Below are 20835 nucleotides of genomic sequence, written 5' to 3' on the forward strand. Positions count from 1 at the left end.
TGTGACTACATTTGTCAGAACTTGAACCAGAGGATGCAACAGTAACAATAAGTTTCCAGTTAACAGAAGTAAGTGAAACAAGTCTTCAGATCTTTTCTCTAAGCCTGTCCCAAGTTCAGCCAGGCTAAAATCTCAGGGCTAGCAACTGTCCATTTGCCCAAGTTACATTTCACTGTATCCTAGTTCACTCTATATTTAAATATTTAGAACACTTCTCTGTTGAGAGCCACAGCCGAAGGGGCCCCAGCAAACTTCCAGCTGCCGGCTGATGATTGGCTCACAGCGGCCCCAGCAACATCTAGCTGATTGGCTCCTCTGCGGTGATGCTCATTGGGCTGTTTCCCTGCCCTTTCAGACCATGGAGCTGCTCATTGGGGGACTTTTTTGGCTCCGCCCACGTGACCCAGCCAATGGGCCTCAAGAGCAGGAGGATTGTGGGAGGTGGAGAGAAACTTGTGGGGGAGAGAGAGGCTTGTGGAAAGCCGGTGGTGGCAGCTGAGGCTCTGAGGGTTTTTCCTGAGAGGCTGTTTTGTTTGGCGTGTGTGGTTCTAAAAATAAAGTTAGTTTCTTTTGACAAGTGGCTCCTGATTGTGCCCAGCCAGACTGCGGCACTTCTCTATTTAATTATGTTATTTAATTGGAACTCGTTTTTTGGATATTGATACTTTTATTTGAGAAGTTAACCATTTTCAAAGTTTCAAAATCCATTCTTCATAAATTCAACATTTTTCATAGGGATAATCTTAGATCAAGCCCTTGTAAGATTTAATTGGAACTTTGGACAACTTTTAAAATTTTTTTTAAGCAAGATTCTACAGCTGAGCTACATCCCCAACCCCCTGGTACAAGATTCTTGACTCAACAGAATTAGTCAGTGCTAGAGCTTTGCTCAAATCTGAACATGACATTAAAAAAAACAAAAAACTTTCAAGCCTCCTTCTATTGTTCATACCTCAGATATTATGGTATGTCTTGATACAGTCTTGATACATATGTCTTGATACATAATCTAAAACTTCTAAATGTTATTTCAACTTTGAGTCTGCAGCATTCAACCAGATGTAGATTTTTGTACAAAATAGATTTGCTCTCCTCCTAGATTTTTGTCTTATCTGTTTACAGGAGGCCAGTATGATTGGCATAAATGATCAGTTGTTTTCCCCTCCTCTTGATCCTATTCTTGCCCCATTACTCATCAATTTTCATTTGTAAAATGTCCCAAGTTTTTGTTTTTAAGAGGCCAACAGTGTGATGCTAATACTTTTCAAGAAGAAAATAGTAAATTGACTGTTCTTCAACTTCATATACATAGATCAAGGTTATTTTCTTTTTTTTACATTTTATAATATATATCTTTGTTTTATTTATTTTTATGTCGTGCTGAAGATCGAACCCAGTGCCCCACCCATGCAAGGCAAATGCTCAACCGCTGAGCCACAACCCCAGCCCCATTCAAGGTGATTTTTGTTATGGGACATTCTAGAGTAGATTTGTATCCACTTACAGTTGTTTTAAGCATATTAGTTGGGACTATGTATTGCTCTTGGAGTATAATGTCTCAGCTGGAGGTTCAAATAATTTTGAAAGATAAATCAAAATTGATTTCCTACCTCTTCAGCAGCCTGAAAATGTTAATGGTAAAGTTCTGATATGTTAGGTTCATGTGATGCCCTTTTCAAAAATTCTAGTAGAGTTAGAAAGTGTTATTTTTTTTAATGTGAACTATTTTAGAAATAAGATATTTGGGGTTATACTCAAAACTTAAGAGAGAATATGCATTCAATCACAAATTGTAATTATCCTTTTGAAGACTTATCTATTTAGTACCTTTTTTAAATGTGAAATCATACCTCTGTATTTATGAAAGAATTAATAAAATGAGTTAGATTCCATTCATATGTAACTCTTTTCTGGGTTTGTTTGTAAGGTTGCCGTTACCTGGAATACAGAGATGGTAAACCCCGCTCTCAACAACACCCAGAACATGTTTTATTTTCCTCTCCTACAAACTAAAACAGAAATGGCCCTTTGAAACAGAGATGTACAGGTGGCCTTAAATTATTCAAGATCTCTATTACTAATGAATGCACTTGAGCAAGCCTTTAGGAATAGTGCAACTTCACACATCACGGTTTTACATGCGACTGTGGGGCAGTCAGAACAAAAAAAAAAAAAAAAAACCTCTACATGGAAAGACCACATCTGAGTCTGCAATTACCCAGCTTTTCCCTCTTTCAGAACTGCTGAGTCATTTATGCAGAAAGTTTGACTCAAATGCTTCCCCAGGAAAACTAAGAAAGGTAAGGACATGGCAGAGCCATCTCCAGCTATACTGACTGGACAGGAGGTTGACCCTTCGGTGTCACCTGGAGACCTCAGGAAGCAACCAGATAGCATTTGTATTCCAAGGACAGTGCTGACCTTATTTCTTTTGCTACAACTTTTCAAAACAGATCATACTTAAATATATTTGGAAACTGCCTAGATTTCGGCAATCTCTGATTTCCACTATTGCTATCATATTTTTCGAAAAGTAATGTAATCAGTGTTTGCTTTAGTTTCTCTCCATGTAAAATAATATTTATATACCCAAATAATTTGTTCATTCATTCATTGGTTCATTGGAGAGAGAATACTGTTTAAATTTAATTATTGCGTAACTTTTTGGGAGGGTGGGTACCAACTTTTAAAACCAGTTTTCAAATGTGATGTCAACAAATGCAATGGCATTTTCTTGGAAAGGCTTTCTTGTAGAATAACTCATTGTCAAAGGATATGCTTTGAACAATGTTACAACATTAGAAACTATTAACAAGGTAGCTAATTGACTGTTTTTGTTAAAATACTGGCTGAATTCTATGTAGAAACACATAAATGTGAATATTTGGATATATATGTGATAAATAGTATTGGTTAGAAATTTTATATATAGACTAATTTAGCATAAGTCTAATTTGACATGCAAATAATTGAGTTTCAATTTTTGTTCTTAAAATTTAAGCAAATTTAAATTTTCTTAAATTAGAATATAGTCTATTTTTTAAATGATAATGCCTCAAAAGTTCTGGTGTTGATAGTATTAGTCTCAGGAGCTGTTTTCAGTTTTATGAAAAGTGTGGCCAGTATAAGAAGCCTCTACTTTATATTCTCCTTTTCATCTCCTTAAGAGATTTCCCAGTCCCCCTGTTCCATGGATAAAATGATTCCTTTAATTGGCTTCTTGTTCTCCCCTGCTCATTCCTCCATTTCAAAACCTTCTGCATACATATCGGTTCATTTCTAGTTACAAGGACCATCCTGCCATTTGGTATTCAGGAAATTCGTGAAATGGACCCTGATAAAAAAGGTGAGTATTATTGTCAAGTTTCTGAACATAGTTTGTAAATTAAAAATTGAGGGGCAGATGTACCCTCAGACCTCTGAGAGTAGAAGAGTAGGCACACAGCAAATGTTTTGCCTAATAAAGAAGTTATTAGTTGAGTAAAGTGAGTTTCTCTCTTTTCTAAATAGAAATTCATAATGGATTGAAAAGTATTTAGTCTGTTGTCTCTGAAGCACCAAAACTAATTTGACAAAAGTTTTCACATCCCATAATTATGTTTTAAATTGCTATTCAAATACACAAAAGTGTCTTTTTAAAATTTATCTTCATAGTTTGCTATTTAAATGACATCACTTGAGATAGTTTTATGGGAAGATTAAGTTCACAGTACAACATGAGTGCAAAGTTCCCACAGCTGTCACTCTATGAATATTTGATAAACGAATATGGAGAAACTAATTCTTCTTTCTCCCTACATCTCTGTATTGAAAGTTAAGCCCATGACTAGTCTGTGACATTTTTATTTCTGGAACTATTTGCAACCACTTTCTCCTAGCTAATACAGATTGTTAACTTTAGTTGATTGATATAAAATTCTGTATAATCTCAAGATATTTATTGAAAACAACATTATGAGTCAAATTATTTTGGGGTTTCCCAAATTGGAACCCTCCTACTGGTAAACCCAACACAAAACAGCAGGTAATCTGTTCAAAGCTCAATTTTTCTCTCCCTAAAGCAGTGTTTCTCAAATCATTGGAGGATTTGTTAAAATGCTGGAGACCCCCTGTCAAGTTTGATTCAGTAGGATTAGGGTACAGACTGGGAAGGTTCATTTCTAACAAGTTCCTGTGCAATGCCAATGCTGCTTGTCTGGGACCACGCTGGGAAGGCCACTGACCTAAAGTATCTATTTCTGGACCCTCCAACTAGATGATGGACAGTTGAAAGAGATCTCACTACATTCATATGTAAGAAATGAACATAATGATCTAGCTAAGCAAAAGTGAGGATTGTTGGAAGCAAAGACGTTTCCCAAATTGCTTCTAAGAAACACACATGCAGTTTATGTTATTATGTCTTCAAGCATCTAAAACTACTTTGTTCATAACTTAGGGCCTGATGCATCCAGCAATGTCTTCCTTTCTTGAGTTTTCTCACACTGCCAGAAAAGAAGTTTTTAACAATGAAGCCTAGTAGAAACAGGGCTGCTGGCAGCTCACCTGGGATACACATTCATTTTCCACATCGCACAGCTTGCCAGGTTACGCTGCATAACTTCATCAGATGACACTGCAAAGCATCACTTGACAGGAGTGATGGGCCAGATGGCAGGCAGCTACAGAGCTGCTCCTCCACCAAGAGCTGCATCTGGGAACCTGCAGAAACCCTGGTTTACTGATTCCCTGTATCCACTTAGTGCATCTGGGAGAAACTGGGGCACAAAAATTGGACAATTTCCAGACGAACAAATAATGCTGGGCATCACATGTTGACAATTATTTCCACACTATTATGCATATTTCCAAAGAGGTTTCTGACCTCTCCCATTCTTTAACATTGGAGTTTTCTCTGAAAACTAAGAATTTTTTAAAACAAGGAAATATTGAATAGCAAAAGATTTACAGTGAACTGTGGGTTCTTGGATATGTTTGCACTTGGAAATAAAAGAACAGAAGTAGAGGGGCCTGGAACAGGATCTCTTCTTTAAGTGGGAATATAGGTGCATAGCCTACATTCACCTTATGTAAGTGTCTTTGACTCATGATATTGGTTGCTGAATCATTATACAGCTAGTTTTCCCTTGCTATCCACAGGAGATTGGTCTGAAGATCCCCTACAGGTATGCAAATCTGCAAATGTTCAAGGCCTCTATGTAAAGTGTTCTTAATATTTTTATGTAACCTCTACACATTCTCTATATACTGAAAATCATCTCTAGGTCTCTCAGAATACATAATGAAATATTACTGCTGGGTAAATGGTTGTCAGAGTGTATTGTTTAATAGTAAGGGGAAAAGTCTGTGTTCAGTACAGATTTAATTTTTTAACTATTTTTAATCCTCAACTGATTGAATGCATGGATACAGAAACTTGGGATACAGAGGGCTATCTGTTGATTCAGGGAGTAGATTGTGGCATGCTCTATCTCCTTAAAGTTGGGCCTGTCCCGATTCAGCACTGTGACCCTCCCTCAGTGATTTGGCATAGTGCTTGGAGCTCAATATTCTTATGTATAAAAGTGAGGACTTTGCTCACAACACTGAATGTTCATTTTCCAAATCAAAATCAAGTAAAATTGTACTTCAGTGTGAACTTAAGACTAAGTTTGGGAAGGAACCATCCTTTGGAAACAGACAGAAACCTCTAAGGTTTTTATCTTTAACACCTGTACAGAGGCCCCAGTCTGATTGCTGATCTGTCATGGCTGCCACTTGCTTGCTTTTTGCCTTTGATTTTAGAGTCTACTTGGAGACATGGGGCTCTGTGCAAGATTGCACACAGAAGACTCTGCCACCCCTGGTCTCTGGTCTCCCTGGTTGTGCCATACCATCATTCCCTCTACTAGCATGCATACAGTAAGATAAACCTCTTAGGTTTCTTTCTTCCTCTGCTACTTAGAAGATTATGTTCCTCAGAGTGTTACTTAGACTAATTTTCTCTTCACTAAATATATTCTACCTAGACAATCTGATTAGTGAACATGATATTGCCCATATCTAACATCCCCCATGTCCCCCAATCCCAACTTCTGTCCAGGGTTCAGCCTCTCTCCCCACTCCAGGAAAACTATAGATAAGTTCTTCAATGGGGTTGTCTGTCCCTTCATAGTAAGTAAGGCCTGAGTGGTGTGGACTTCATTAATGGATCCTTAAATTCAAAACAACTGTTAGATCACCCCAAGGAGTAAAAAGAGCTTAGATCTTGAAACACACAGAGACATGGGCATGGAAACATTGTCTTTTCAATCTTTAAATGTTCTCATTGCTAAAAGAATAGAAACAAAATAATATGGCCACAACCATGAATGATCTTGTCACAGATATTTGAATTAATGAAGTCCACCTAGTAGTCCCTCATTTTAGTTTTGCTTGGGGTCCACTTAGCAAAGGTTAAAGGACTGGCTGCGCTTCTAGTCACAAAACTTTCCCAGCACACAGGCCACTTACTCCCAGTTGCTTGAGTTTTATGGCAATTAACTCATGGTTACATTTGAAAGTATTTTATTTCCTTCAAGGCTTATTCCTCTCCTGGCTCCTCCTCCTTGACCTATACATGCATTCTATCATCTCTCTTGCCTTTGAAAACAAATTTTCATTTTACATGTTGTTTCATTATGACGCTCTCAGATTAAAGATCTTGGAAAAGTTGCCTATTTTAGGCTTTCTCTTCATCTTACATTCATTGCTTAATCCTCTGCAATTTGTTGTTTATCCCCCTCACTCCACCGAAACTGCTCTTGCAAAGACTTCCAAAGATCAGGTAAACCATTAAAAACTGAGGACACTTTTCAGCCCACAGTTGATGATCTTGTAGCTTGCAGGTAGCAGGTAGTGAAGCTTTGGCTTGTCTCTACTTTCTGAAACTTACCTTCCTTGGCATTTCATCAATTGCTCTCCTCGTTTGTCTTTCCCTTCTCAGTCCTCTTAGGTTTCTCTTTCCTCCTCTATTACTTAGATGATCATGCTCATAAAGGTGTTGCTACTTAGCCTAATTTTCTCTTCATTAAGTATGTTCTATTCAGTCTGATTAATGGACATGGTATTGCCCAAATCCAACACCAACAACTCCTAAATCTCTAGCTCAGCCCAACTAGCAGCCCTGACTCCAGCTGCAAAATCAAAAATTGAAGCCCTCTTCAGAACCTTGAACAGCTTCCCCTCCCCATATTCTCTAAAACTGAGCTGTCAGTATGTAGCCACTGGCCATATGTGGCTATTGAGCAATCCAACTATGGCTAGTCTGAATTGAGATGTGCTGCAAGTGTAAAAAAGACATGGAAGTTCAATGACTAATAAGATACAATAATTCATTAATAATCTTTATATTGATTATATGTTAAATAGTACTTTTTACAACCCTGTTGTAATAGAGAAGGAAACCCCCAAGAATTCTAGGTATCAGTACAGATACACTGCTACCCTGAAGCAAACAAATAAAATATAGGACATCAGAGCCATCGCTATCCTCTCCACACTGCTGCAAAAAAAGCCCAGGGCTCTTTGAGAGACCTTGTTCAAATAGCCCTAAATTGGTACCAGTGGTTGGATTTGGCACAGAGTGGTGGATTGAAATTTATCTGCTGTTTCTATTTGGGAATTCCAAACTATGCACACACAAACACAAACATTCACAGGTGATATCAGGTTTTGCAGATGATATGACTGTCTATATAAATAATCCCTAAGAATCACTTGCAAGTTGACTGGATCCAAGACAATTGCACTAAAATCAAGAAATTTCCTTCATTCCAGTAGTTTTCAAACTATAGTTTACATCAGATTTCGTTTATATCATGTTTTCAAGGGCCTGTTTAAGTAACATGCTTAGTCTCACCTCTACAGGACAGAATTGGTGAGAATTTGCATTTCTAACAAGTTCCCAGGTAATAGTGATGGTGCTGGCCCAGAAACACACTTTGAGGACCACTGATGTATACCAACAATAATTGAATAGAACAGGCAGTTTTAAGTTCCTAAAATAAACTAAACAATCAATGTGTAAGACCTTTGAAAGTGTTGCTGAAAAACATCAAAAATAACATGATCAAATGATGAATTCTATTTCATAGTTTTTAATTTTGCTGGATGTGAAGACTGATTATTTCAGTTTTAGACAACAACCAAAAAAAAAAAAACTCTGTTAGGAGACAACAAAAAGCTCTGTTGTGAGACTTTACATGTCTCTTCAAGAGATATCAAATTTTGGAAGATTGAAGATATAAGCTATGGAAAAGTAAGGGAAACAATTTAGTAATAATGTTTAAATCACGCAAATACCCTTTGAGGGATGTATTATATTCCCTATCTATCTGAGAAAGAAACTGAACATCAAAAAGTAAATTAATTTCCCCAAAGAGAAAGAGAAACAATAGAATTAGGCAGGACTGGCTCCAGAGCTCTCTCCTCTCCTTCACACAGTGAAATGGGAAAATTCCCTATCAGTGCCTAGAAAGTGCTCACAACTGCTAGCCATTACAGCAATGATGGTGGTGTGAACTGGAAATAAGATCTACTAAGGATTCTTTTTTATTATAAAAATAACATGCTTTGGGCTGGGGCTGTAGCTCAGTGGTAGAGCCCTTGCCTAGCATGTGTGAGATACTGGGTTCGATCCTCAGCACCACATAAAAATAAATAAATAAATAAAGGTATTGTGTTCATCTACAACTAAAAAAAAAAATTTTTTTAAACATGCTTTTTATAGACCATCTAGATAATAGCAACAAGTATAAAATAACTAAAAACACTGATAATTCCTGAATCCAAAGATGCCTACTGTTAACTAAGGTTAAACTCTTCACAGGTGAGAATTTTTATCTGTTTAGTTAACAATAATATTTCAAGGACCTAGACTCATGTCATAGAAGAACTCAAGAAATACTTGCTAAATACTTGAGACAACTTTTGGTCATTTTTACTTATGCATAAAAATATGTGTACAAATAAAACTGGAATATAGTGGCAAAGTTGAGTTTATATTCTACATAGTTTTTTTTTTTTATTATCATTACAGCATTATAGTTATACATAGTGGTTGGGTCCATTTTGACAAAATCACACATTCAAGGAATTTGATTTCAATCCCCCATTGCCCCACCTGGCTTTTCTTCCCCTCTCCCCACCCCCGCCCCCATTCTCATTCCCCAGCTCTAGTGGTTTTCCTTTCACTCCTTTATTTATTTATTCTTGATTGGTACTTTCTACATTTTTTTACATATACATAAAAGTAAAATTCCCTTTGGTACTTTCACATTTGCATAGAACATAATTCTGTTAGTTTCATTTCATATTTTCTCCCTTCCCCATCCTTCCTCCCTCCCTCCCTCTATCTCTATCTTCTACTCCACTGATTTTCCATATATGTTTATGATGTCTGATCACCCCCATCACTGCCTTTCTCCTATTTGACTCTAGCTTCCACATATAAGAGAAAACATGCAACCCTTGATTTTCTGAATCTGGCTTATTTCACTTAGCATTTAGTTTTCCATTTCTATTCATTTACCAGCAAATGCCATTGTTTTATTCTTCTTTATGACTGAGTAAAACTCCATTGTGTATGTATACCACAGTTTCTTGATCCATTCATGTATTGACAGGCATCTAGACTGGTTTCATAATTTGGCTATTGTGAATTGTGCTGTTTCATTATAGTATTTTGATTTTAGTTCTGTTGGATAAAAACCAGGGAGTGGTGTAGTTTGGTCATATGGTGGTTCCATTCCTAGTGTTTTGAGAAATCTCCACATTGCTTTCCACAGTGGTTGTACTATTTTTCAGTTCTATCAACAATGTATCAGTGTACCTTTTTGGCCCCTTTGGCAAGTATCAGATGGCTATAAATACTATATATAGGTGTTTTTTTTTTTTTTTTTTTTTTTTTTTGTGTGTGTGTGTGTGTGTGTATGTCTTGCTTCACAAGGCCTTTGCCTTCTTATATAAAAAGTGAGCTGACGCCCCACTTTTTGATGGACTCCTTTTTTGGTGGATTTGCAGAGTACTCTTCAGGGTCACTTGCAGCCATAGGATACTATAAGTCCCTTATTTTTTGTTTTCAGGTAGAAAGGAGAGTTCTTCATTTTAATTTTTTCACCTGCAAAATAATATATGGTTACATGATCTTTAACATTCCTTTCTGGGACATGGTTTTTATATCGTGAAACTCCTTTTTCCATGATATTTCATGCTTTCTTTACAGATATTCTTAATAATATTGAGAATTCCATGTATAGAACAGCCTTCAAATTGCGATCAGTGCAAACTTTGTGCCAATGTAAGTACACGCTCTCTTGTAACACTTAGAATAATCTGACCCTGATGATGTGTGATATAAAATTCATAGATAAAGTAGAACTTACCCCATGCAAGTAACTGCTGGTCTCTGGAAGGGCTGGACCTGTGCATTTAGCCCATTGTTACACAGAAGATGATGAAGTGAAGGGGAGAATTTTGTGTGCATTCAACCAACACATAGCTTTGATGACAATAGAAAATGATTGTGGATTACGAGTTTAGTTTAGTTTTATTTTTCTTTTAATTTTTCCTGCTTGGCTTCTGAAAACATTTTTGGTGTCCCTTTCAGGATACCAATATCAACACAAAATCAGATTATAAAAATTAATTTAGAATCTGTACTTACATATTTAAACATAAAATTAAAATTTACTTCCATCATATAATATATGAATTTTCAAGTCGTATGCCTTATGACATACGCTGAACATGCGAAAATGAAGGTTCAAATGTGTGAGCAATGGCCATAAATTTTAAAATTGTCTACAGAATCCTCTTGAGAACTCTCTTTGAGTTAAATTTATTTAGAATTGAATATTATGATTTTCTTTTCTTATACCATTATCTAGGTTAAATATATTCAAAATATTTATCCTGTTAAAATTTTCCAAAATGAAGTAACTTGGGTCCTAGCCATGAAAAACAACAGGCATTCAGCATATCTAAAATTATTAACTTTTCACATGTTCTTCATTGCATTAGAATAATGAGTTTGTACAAAATTATTTTGACATTTATATCAGACTTAAAAGAAGTTGTGTTATATAGATGACACAGCTTCTATTGAAGGTTGTCATTTTTTACATTTTCCTTCTATCTGATAAGCTATATAGACCAATGGTTTTCAAATTGTGCTTCATGAAGTATACATGGTGTGAGGGAGGGTACAACAGGGTTAGCAAGGTGGGAAGAAGAGGTGTAGGCAGAGTGGAAATACTCAATGGCCATATCCTCAACAAGAACATCCTGTTTATGGCTCTTCTTCATACTGTGCTTCTGTACCAGATTTATCCAAAGAAGGAATTTTGAGCTTTACAAAAATTTTTCTTAAATAGCTGTTGTATAAAAATTCTTCTGTAACTATTATTTATTAGAGGAATAAACAAAAGGCAGAATGTGCTTATTAAAAATTTATCCCCAATTATGTCATTTTCCTGGAGATTTTCTCCCATTAAAGAAAGTAGTGAGCCCAGTACAGATGCGCATGCCTGTAATCCCAACAGTTCGGGAGGCTAAGGCAATAAGATAGTGAGTTCAAAGCCAGCTTCAGCAAAAGCGAGGCACTAAGCAATTCAGCAATTAGACCCTGTCTCTAAATAAAATACAAAATAGGGCTAGGGATGTGGTTCAGTGGTTGAGTGCTCCTGAGTTCAATCCCCAGTACCCCTCTAGGGAAGGAAGGAAGGAAGGAAGGAAGGAAGGGAGGGAGGGAGGGAGGGAGAAAGTAAGTTATCAGTGAAAGTTCACATTAAGTTTCCATCATTTGGACCTAGAAATAGAGAATGTCAATGGAGGATGTACTTTTTTTAAACCTTTTTGTTATCCCTGGCATCAGAAGCAGTGAATGTACGTAATACCCATGAGAAATATTAGCAATACATAAAATCAGTGTTGAAAAATTCGACCTAGAAAAGATATTCAAACAGACATTTGAAAACAAGAAGACCTAAACCTCAGATAAAACATGAACTCCAAGTAGCAGGATCTGGAGACTATCGATGTGTAAATCTCACAATGAGATTAATGGGCAGCACCATTATCTGGTTTGCTGTAACACAGACCTCTCAACAAAAGACAAAACACCCTGTGTTCAGAATGCCAGGCCCAGGTGCTAGGGTTTGTGATTGAATAACAATGGAAGAGTTTATAGCTTCCACCACCTGTGGCCAGGTTTTTATTTAAGTCACATTTTGGAAACATGCTCCTCTGTTCCCTAGACTCTCCCCTTAAAAAGCAATATCAGAGAACAAATAAAATATTTTATTATACTTGCTAGATTTCTTTTCTGTGACGGTGATTTACGAAGTAGAGAGAAACATGGAGTTTTATCCTTTCACAGACTGGAGTGTTTTCAATGCCAGCCATTCTAGAGGTTCTTGTGACATCCCTATTCCTTGGAAGGCACAGGGGGTGTTTATTAATTTTGTCTGTCATCCTGTGTCTGCAAGAAAATAGAGAGGTACCTCTATTTCATTCTTCTTTCTTTTCATTGCCTTGTAAAATTTTTAGAAGATGGTAAAACATATATATATATATATATATATATACATATATATATATATATATATTATATATACACATATGTGTGTACATATATGTATATATATGAGAAACCATTATTTTTTATAAGCAGTTCTAGTTTTATTAAGTGCCTTCTTTAGATAATAATACTGATGGAACCAAGATTTTAAAAGTGATTTGGCTGAGGCAAGGGTGGGACCTAAAGAGTCTGATAATTCAGCAACTGCATTTATAAAGATCACTGGGGTTTTGTTTGCTTTTTTTTTTTTTTTTTTGTGGTGCTGGGGATTGAACCCAGGGCCTATGCATGCGAGGCAAGCAACTTGTTTGTTTGTTTGCTTTTATGAAATTTTTAATATTTATTTTTTTAGTTTTTTCGGCGGACATAACATCTTAGTTTATATGTGGTGCTGAGGATCGAACCCGGGCTGCACGCATGCCAGGCGAGCGCGCTACCGCTTGAGCCACATCCCCAGCCCAACTTGTCTGTTTTTTTACTAGGGCAACTGCATCTTAACCCAAGATAGTCCTTCTGAAGGTAGGCTGCAGACAGGAATTTAGACATGAAAGGTAAACTTTTTCAGTCCACTGAAAGCAAATTATGAAAATATTTTCCCTGATGGGCGCATTGGTACTCACCTGAAATCCCAGCAACCTAGGAAGCTGAGACAGGAAATCACAAATTCAAGGCCCACCTACCAAGAACCTGTCTCAAAATAAAATTTAAAAAAGGGCTGGGGATGTAGCTCATGGTAGAGACCCCGTGGGTTTAATCCCTAATAACACACACACACACATACACACACACACAAGTACTTTACCCAATTTGTCTCTACAGCCTCTTAACTTCCTTGGAAGGCTTATTTTTCAGATTTTTTACTTCTCCTTTTAACTTCATTCTATAAAATGGCATCCTAGAAAATATACTGGCAATAATGTTTTAACTATGCTTTACCAACAGATGTACTTTCCCAAAATCAAATTGACTGTCAGAATAGAAATGCCTGAATTACACACAAAGCATGTGTTCGAATAATGGTCATATTTAATTCTTTTAAGGAAAATAGCTGCCAGAAAGAAAATAGTCTTGTTTAAACACTAGAAGACATTTGCTTTATATGAAGCCATTTGTTATCATCAGAAAAGAAGGTTCAGTTCTTCATTTGCTTCCTACAGTGGATTTGATCCACAGCTCCCTTATTGAGCAGGTCCTTCTACATGGAAGATTCTGGGAGGCCAGAGAGAGCTCCCTTTCTGTGCATCAGCTTCTTCAGGCACTCCAAGATCTGTTTCAGAGAACTAGGGAAGGAAAATCAGGACAAGTGAATCCCAGAGCTTCCGAACTCACTTTGAGCCTTCTCAAGACCATGTATGACAGGTGAGGATGTGAATGTCACATCAAGCCATCAAGGGCAATGTATAGTTGCCACTAGTCATTGACCATTGGATGTTTTGTAATGTTTGCTTGAGATTTGGTATAAAAAAAGCATTATTAATTTGTCTATTTCCACAGATTTATTACTCATTTAGAAAGAGAACAAAGAAGGAAATCCTTATCCAGGTCACTAGTATAAATGTCCCATGGAGAGCAAGAAAGGAAAAAACTCCACATTACTCTTTGGAAAAACATGCACTTTTTGCAAGGAGCATTATACATCTTTATTTTGCTCTTAACTCCCTCAAAGTATGTTTGTTTCCCTACTCATTTCTTTGTAATTCATTAGTAGTTGAGTTGTTGGATTGAATGGGGTTGAGTATCGAGCACATGGATGACTAACCTATAGGCCAATTTAGAGCATGTCAAAGAGTTGATTACATGTACTCTGCAGTCAATGGCTTTGCTAATCTGTGTGTGTGTGTGTGTGTGTGTGTTATACGTTTTGCTGAGCTATAGCTTTTACATTCTCTGTTCCTCCTCATTTAGATTTACTTATGTAATCTTGATTCAGCAGACTGTGTCCTTTAAAATGAACTTTTAAAAAATCATAGTGAATACAAAACACTTAGAAAGTAGAGAAAAAAACCAGAGAAGAATATTACCCATAAACTGACCTCCCAGAGGCAAGCCCAGGTTGAACTACTGGACAAATTCCTTAGTTGTTTTCTTTTCTAATTTATTATTTTTAACTGCATAAGTAATATATATTCTCAAGTTATTTTTTAAATGATTTCAGCCTTCTTAAATGTCAAACTTTGGAGTATCACTGCAACTATGATGCTTGTTTATAATAGCCTTCCTGCCTTTGATAAGTTATTTTGCAGGATTTGTAAACTTACTCAGCCAGTGGGTTAAAGATGATTAGCCCCTGATCTAGGGCTAGTGAACCGGTGGATTTTGTTCTGTTTGGGTTTTTTGTATGTTTGCTCCTTTGAGCCTTTGTTTGATTTCCATGCAGCTTCATCCTGAGGAATTAAGACTGCCTGCTCCTCGAGGACAAGAAGTACCCCATAATCCCCAGTCCCCGGAACAGTGCTCAGCACAGAGAGGCATCCAATAAATATTTGTTGAGTAAACGATTGCTGAAACATTTTAAATCAATGCTCTGTTTTGCAAAATTCTAGATATAGAAAAAGAGGCCATCAAAAACTATAACTTATACCACCATGTAAGAAATGTCCACTAATAGTTATATATTTTTAATAAACCACTTCACCTATATTAGCCCTGCCCTTTCCATTGTCTCTGTGATATGTTCCATGCAGCAAAGGAACAGGTTTTCTCAAGCTTCTGCCTGTGGCTGCTTCCCTAATTGCTCTCTCGGGGGATACCCCTCTTACAAAATACCGAGGTAACCTATAAGAGTTTTGTGTGTTCTGAAATACCATGACACCACCATCTTCGCAAATCCTCAATGCAATGTCTTTTCCACCCACTCTTATATCCCTGTAACAATGACTCTTTTTCTTCAGCATGTTCTCAGCATGACTGGTTTGTTTTGATTTAAGATAAATGTTTAAGAGTGCGAGAAATTGTGATTTTTTTTTAACGATCAATACTTTCTAATTATGCATTGCTTGTTAGCTTTTGATGCTTGGTAGGGATTATTCAGATACCACCAATTATTGTTCTCTAAAGACTGAGATCATCTTCACTTTGCCACTTACCAACCTCATGATCTTCATCATAGAAATGCTTAACTGTCAAGGGGTTGAAATGTGAATGGGTTTTCATTAGTTCTCCAATAATCTAGACTGGGAAGCCCTCAAAAGAGCAAGCAAATAATCAAGAATATAACTCTGCCTTCCTTTCTCGCCACACTCACAAAAAATCTTAGATCAAAGCACATACTCTTCAAGAATACAAATATTCAACTTAAAGTTTTATTCCCTGCCCCTTTACCCATCCAGCTCTATTTCAGCTGTATGCAGAAAATAACAAGGGAGATCATGATTCTGGGGCACGCATGACTCGAAAGATTTTGAGAAGCCTATTAAGAGATTTACAGCCGGTAAGCCCCTAATACTTAATTCTAACTTTGTTTCAGTTATGATGGCCACATGTATTATCAAAGAATCTGTTTTTTACTGGGTCAGTTCTATCTTTATATAGCTCTCCATGCAACCTTGTCCCCTATTATTTGAGTATGATCCCCATTAACTTGAATCTGATCTATGGCAATTGCATCCTAACTGGTTTCTCAAGCTTAAGCCTCCCCCTTCTCTATCTCTTCCTCTGAACTGAGCCAGTGGCCTTTCCAAAATATAAGTGTCACCTGGGTTAGTCAGATTTCCATTACAATAATAAGATACTTGAGATAACCAACTTTAAAAAACAGGAAAGGTTTATTTTGACTCACAGTTTTCAAAGTTTCAGTCCATGGTCAGTTGGCCCCTGGCTTTTTGGCTATGTTGAGGCAGCACATCATGGCAGGTATATGTGTTATAGGGATCTGTTCACCTCATGGTGGCCAGAAAACATATATTGAGAGAGGAAGAGACCATTGTCCCATAGTTACCCTCAAGGACATAAAACCTCCCACTAAGTCCCACCTCTCAAGTCTTCCAACATCTCCAATAGCACCAAGCTGGGAGCTAAGTCTTTAACACATGGGCCTTTGGAGAACACAGAAGAACAAAACTATAGCACATCCTCATACCTAGAAGGCCTCACTGCCTACTCATGGCCATTGTTAAAGCGTAAACTCCTTAGCATCACAAGCAAAGCTTTTGTGATTTGACCCAATCCTCCTCTTTTTAAAAATAGGTGAAATTATGATTTCCATACAAATATAAAGGAAACATGTCAAAAAATCTATTTTATTTATTAATTAAAAGAAGGCACCTTTAAAATGTCACAACTAGCTGAAAGTGGGGCAGGGTGAGGCAAGAACAAACTGCAAGATTAGGAATATTAAAATGAATTTGCAGATGGATACGACACTGATTTGGGGGCAGGGGGGATTGTCTCTCAACCTGGACAGAATTTATTTACAGGTCCACAGACAAGAATTGGCATTAGTTTTCTACAAGTTAACTTCAGTCTCTACAGAGTTCTAAAATTCCAAGTCAAAGAGTGATACATCATCTCTGTGGGTTCAGATAAGCACCACTGAAGAGGTAACCAGTGGTCCCTCTTATTCCAAAGTGTTTGATTTTTCTTTACGCTCCTTCCACTCCTTTAACTTCTGCACATCAAAATCCTTATTGTCCCTGACACGCGCACCTTCTCCAAGCTTGACTTCTGCACTTTCATCCCCTGGAGCTCCATTGCCTGTACTACCACTTAACAAGCCGTTCATCTTTCAAGATCATCAAATAGTAGTCACCTCTTCACTCAGACTTTAACTCCCTATGCAGAATTTTATTACAGCACTTGGCAAATGTTATAGGAATCTTTCCCACCAGACTCAAAGGCCTTGTTTCTCAAGGAAACAAATTATATGTAATTCATGCCCACATCCCCAGTCCCTAGAACAGTGCTTGATGACAAAAAAGCCTTCAACAAATGCTTAATGAATGCATAGGTAAAATGCAATACTGAATATCCAAATTACGATTTCTATCATTTCTAGTGTTTTAAGAAAGTGCAAATTTGATATTGTTTTTATCCCTATTGGGCAAAGGGATTTAAATTGCTTTAATAGGTTGTTTTCAGTGCTAAAATGATGTGAAATGAAATAACCAAGCAAGAACTTGGTTTACAAATGGATTAAGCAAGTTCCAGATTGTCTTGTGTTAAGTGGTTGTTGTCCTACTGTGCTTTAACTTATTTGAAGGCTGTCTTCGTTCTAATTTCACATTCTGTAAAATCCTATAGTTTAAGTTCTGTCTTGTGAAGCTATTGTACCTCTTTGATATTTTTTTCTCAATGGTCTGAACGAGATATTCTCAAAATCATTCAAATAGTAGTCACATCCAGACTCCGTATAATCCTCATGATCAATGATGGAGAAAGGTGTGGGGTAGGGAGAAAGATTATCAAAATCACTAAGACAGGAGATATGGTTTGGAAAAACCTACCCCAAGTAAAATTATCTTTGCTTTGATTTTTTTAAAATTATTTTGGATGTTTGGGGAACTACTAAAGATTGAACCCAAAGCCTTGCACATGCTAGGCAAGCACTCTACCACTGAGCTACATCCCCTACTCTTTTATTTTATTTTGAGACAATCTCACTAAGTTGTCCAGGCTGGCCTTGAACTTATGATCCTCCTATCTGTCTCCCAAGTAGCTGGAATCACCACGCCTAACTTGACTTTTTCTTAATAACAATATTTTATGTTCATGTTGGTAACAGTAATTAATATTTAATTTATTCTGAAAGTTCCCAAATTTGAGAAGTTCATATTTCTTACTTTTTTAAATGCCAGATAAGAATTATATGTATGGGGATGTGGCTCAAGCGGTAGCACGCTCGCCTGGCATGCGCGGGGCACTGGGTTCAATCCTCAGCACCATATAAAAATAAAATAAAGATATAAAAATAAATATTAAAAAGTTCTCTCTTTCTCTCTCTTTAAAAAAAAATCATGTACAATATGTTGCTGTGAATTATGTATCTATTGTGGAATAGTTAAATGTAGCTAATTAACAAATGCATCTCTCACATAGTTTTATCATTTGGGTGGTAATAACACTGAATATCCACTATCTTAGAACCTTTCAAGAATACAATATCCATCACTAACGATAGTCACCCACTCCCACTAGTAGATCTCTTGAATTTATTCCTCTTATCTTACAGTAGTTATATATCTTTTGACCAATATCTTCCCATTCTTTCTCCCCACTAACCATGCCAGCCTCTGGTAAATGCCATTCTTCCCTCTACTTATATGTAATCAATTCCTATGGGCTCCACATATCTGTGCCCGACTTATTTCATTTACATAATACACGCCAGGTTTATTCATGTTGTTGCAAACTATAGGATTTCCTTCTTTTAAAAGGCTAAATCACTGGGCTGGGGATGTGGCTCAAGTGGTAACGCATGCTCAGAGTGCTGGGTTTGATCCTCAGCACCACATAAAATAAAATAAAGATGTGTCCACCGAAAACTGAAAAATAAATATTAAAAAAATCTTTCTCTCTCTTCTCTCTCTTTAAAAAAAAAGGCTAAATCATATTCCATTGTGTTTATGTAGCATACATTCCTTATCCACTCATACTTAGCTTGCTTCCATATCTTGGGATCAATGGTGCTAACCTAGTCCGAGACTGGATAATCACTGGCAAAGTCTGCTTTGGAAGAGCGAAGGAGCACTGATATCCTGATATCCTCTGGCATATCGAGAATAGAGCTTGCATCTGCTGCTGCTGCTGCTCCCTTGTTCTTCCAACTTTTATTCCATCCAAGACACCATCCTTATTGGACAGTGCTGCCCACACTTAGGGAAGGTCTTCACTTCAGTTCACTATTCCACATGCCAGTCATTCCTAGATACACTCTCATTGACATAATCTTCAGCATCTCTTTATCCAATCAAGGTGACCATTCAAATTAACCATTACAGGGAGTATAGGCTCCCATTCACACCAGGATGGGTCTGAAAACAGCCCACAGATATCAGCTTGAAGTCAGGACCCTAGGGGTATGCCTAGTGCTAGGTTTTACTGCATTGGGGTCCAATGCAAATTATTACACTTACCTCCTCTTTCTCCCAAGTAAATGGTACCTCTCTCAGCACTGTTCTGCCTTGGGTTGGGAGAGGGGTAACAGGTAATATAAAACTACCTTTCATATTCTTTTCAATAGGTCTTTTATTGTGATGATGATATAACCAGGCACTATACCTCTTCTCTGTTTTCCTTGGCTCTTCAGAAGGTATTTATATGCATGGATAGTCATTCAAATTGATGTCTGTGTAGGAGGAAAATTATTGAAGAGTCCTATTTCACCATCACGCTCCACTTTCCTCTTCCTTCCCCCCAAATGTTCATATTTCCTAAATAAAGTGATGATTTTTAAATTGTATATAGTTAAAATATTAGGTATAGATCTTTCAAGGTTTTATGGCGGTTGCAACATCCAACAGATACTGCTACCAGGTTGTTTTTGCTCTCTCAGGCATGTGTTAGGGAGCCATCATAGGAGATGCTCTTTTCCAACAATCCCACATCCCAGAATTCAAGCAGGTGGGGAGCCATGGAGGGCAGGATAATCTCTTTATCCATTTATGCAGTCAGACTGGTTTAGAAAGTGAGTGTGATGAAAAGAGATGGGCTAGGGGGCATTTTCCTTCTCATCTAGAGATACTTGTGTCTTCCTCCTGACTACTACCAATGTCTCCAAGCTAGCACCAGGTCCAGAGGGGCCTAAAAACTCTTTGTTCCAAATATAACAGTTATGGTTTGGGGAGTAGGTGTGCCCCCAAAAGCTCATGTGTGAGACAATGCAGGCAAGTTTGGAGGTGAAATAACTGGGTTTTGAGTGTCTTAACCTAACCAGTGCATTACTTCTCTGATAGGAATTAATGAGATAGTAACTGCAGGCAGATTGGGTGTGATTGCAGGAGGTGGGTCCCTGGGGGTGTGCTTTGGGGATATATGTTTTGTTCTCTCTGTCTCTTTGCTTCCTGGTGCCCCAACTCCAGCCACTTTCCTCCACCACACCCTTCTCCCTGTGAAGTTCTGCCTTGCCTCAGGCCCCACAGGATGGAGCTGTCTGTCATTGAGCCAAGACCTCTGAAACTATGGGCACCAAATACATTTTTCCTCCTTAAAATTGTTTTTGTCAGAAATTTTGGTCACAATGGCAAAAAAGCTGACTGAAACAGTAACTCATTTCAAAGATTTGTTGAAATGGCAGCTGGTAC

General features: G+C 37.3%; 1 protein-coding gene across 1 annotated transcript in view; it reads left to right on the forward strand.

The window, feature by feature from the left end:
- Positions 1-3327: 3327 nt before the first annotated feature.
- Dytn (dystrotelin) overlaps positions 3328-20835 on the forward strand; it is a 55357-nt gene continuing 37849 nt past the window's right edge. The window contains 5 exon segments of the mRNA XM_071619361.1: positions 3328-3346; positions 10244-10318; positions 13756-13957; positions 15283-15368; positions 15928-16028. Coding sequence (XP_071475462.1) covers positions 3328-3346; positions 10244-10318; positions 13756-13957; positions 15283-15368; positions 15928-16028 — 483 coding nt within the window.

This window comes from Marmota flaviventris, chromosome 11, assembly GCF_047511675.1.
Source record: "Marmota flaviventris isolate mMarFla1 chromosome 11, mMarFla1.hap1, whole genome shotgun sequence".
NCBI classification, from domain to species: Eukaryota; Metazoa; Chordata; class Mammalia; order Rodentia; family Sciuridae; genus Marmota; species Marmota flaviventris.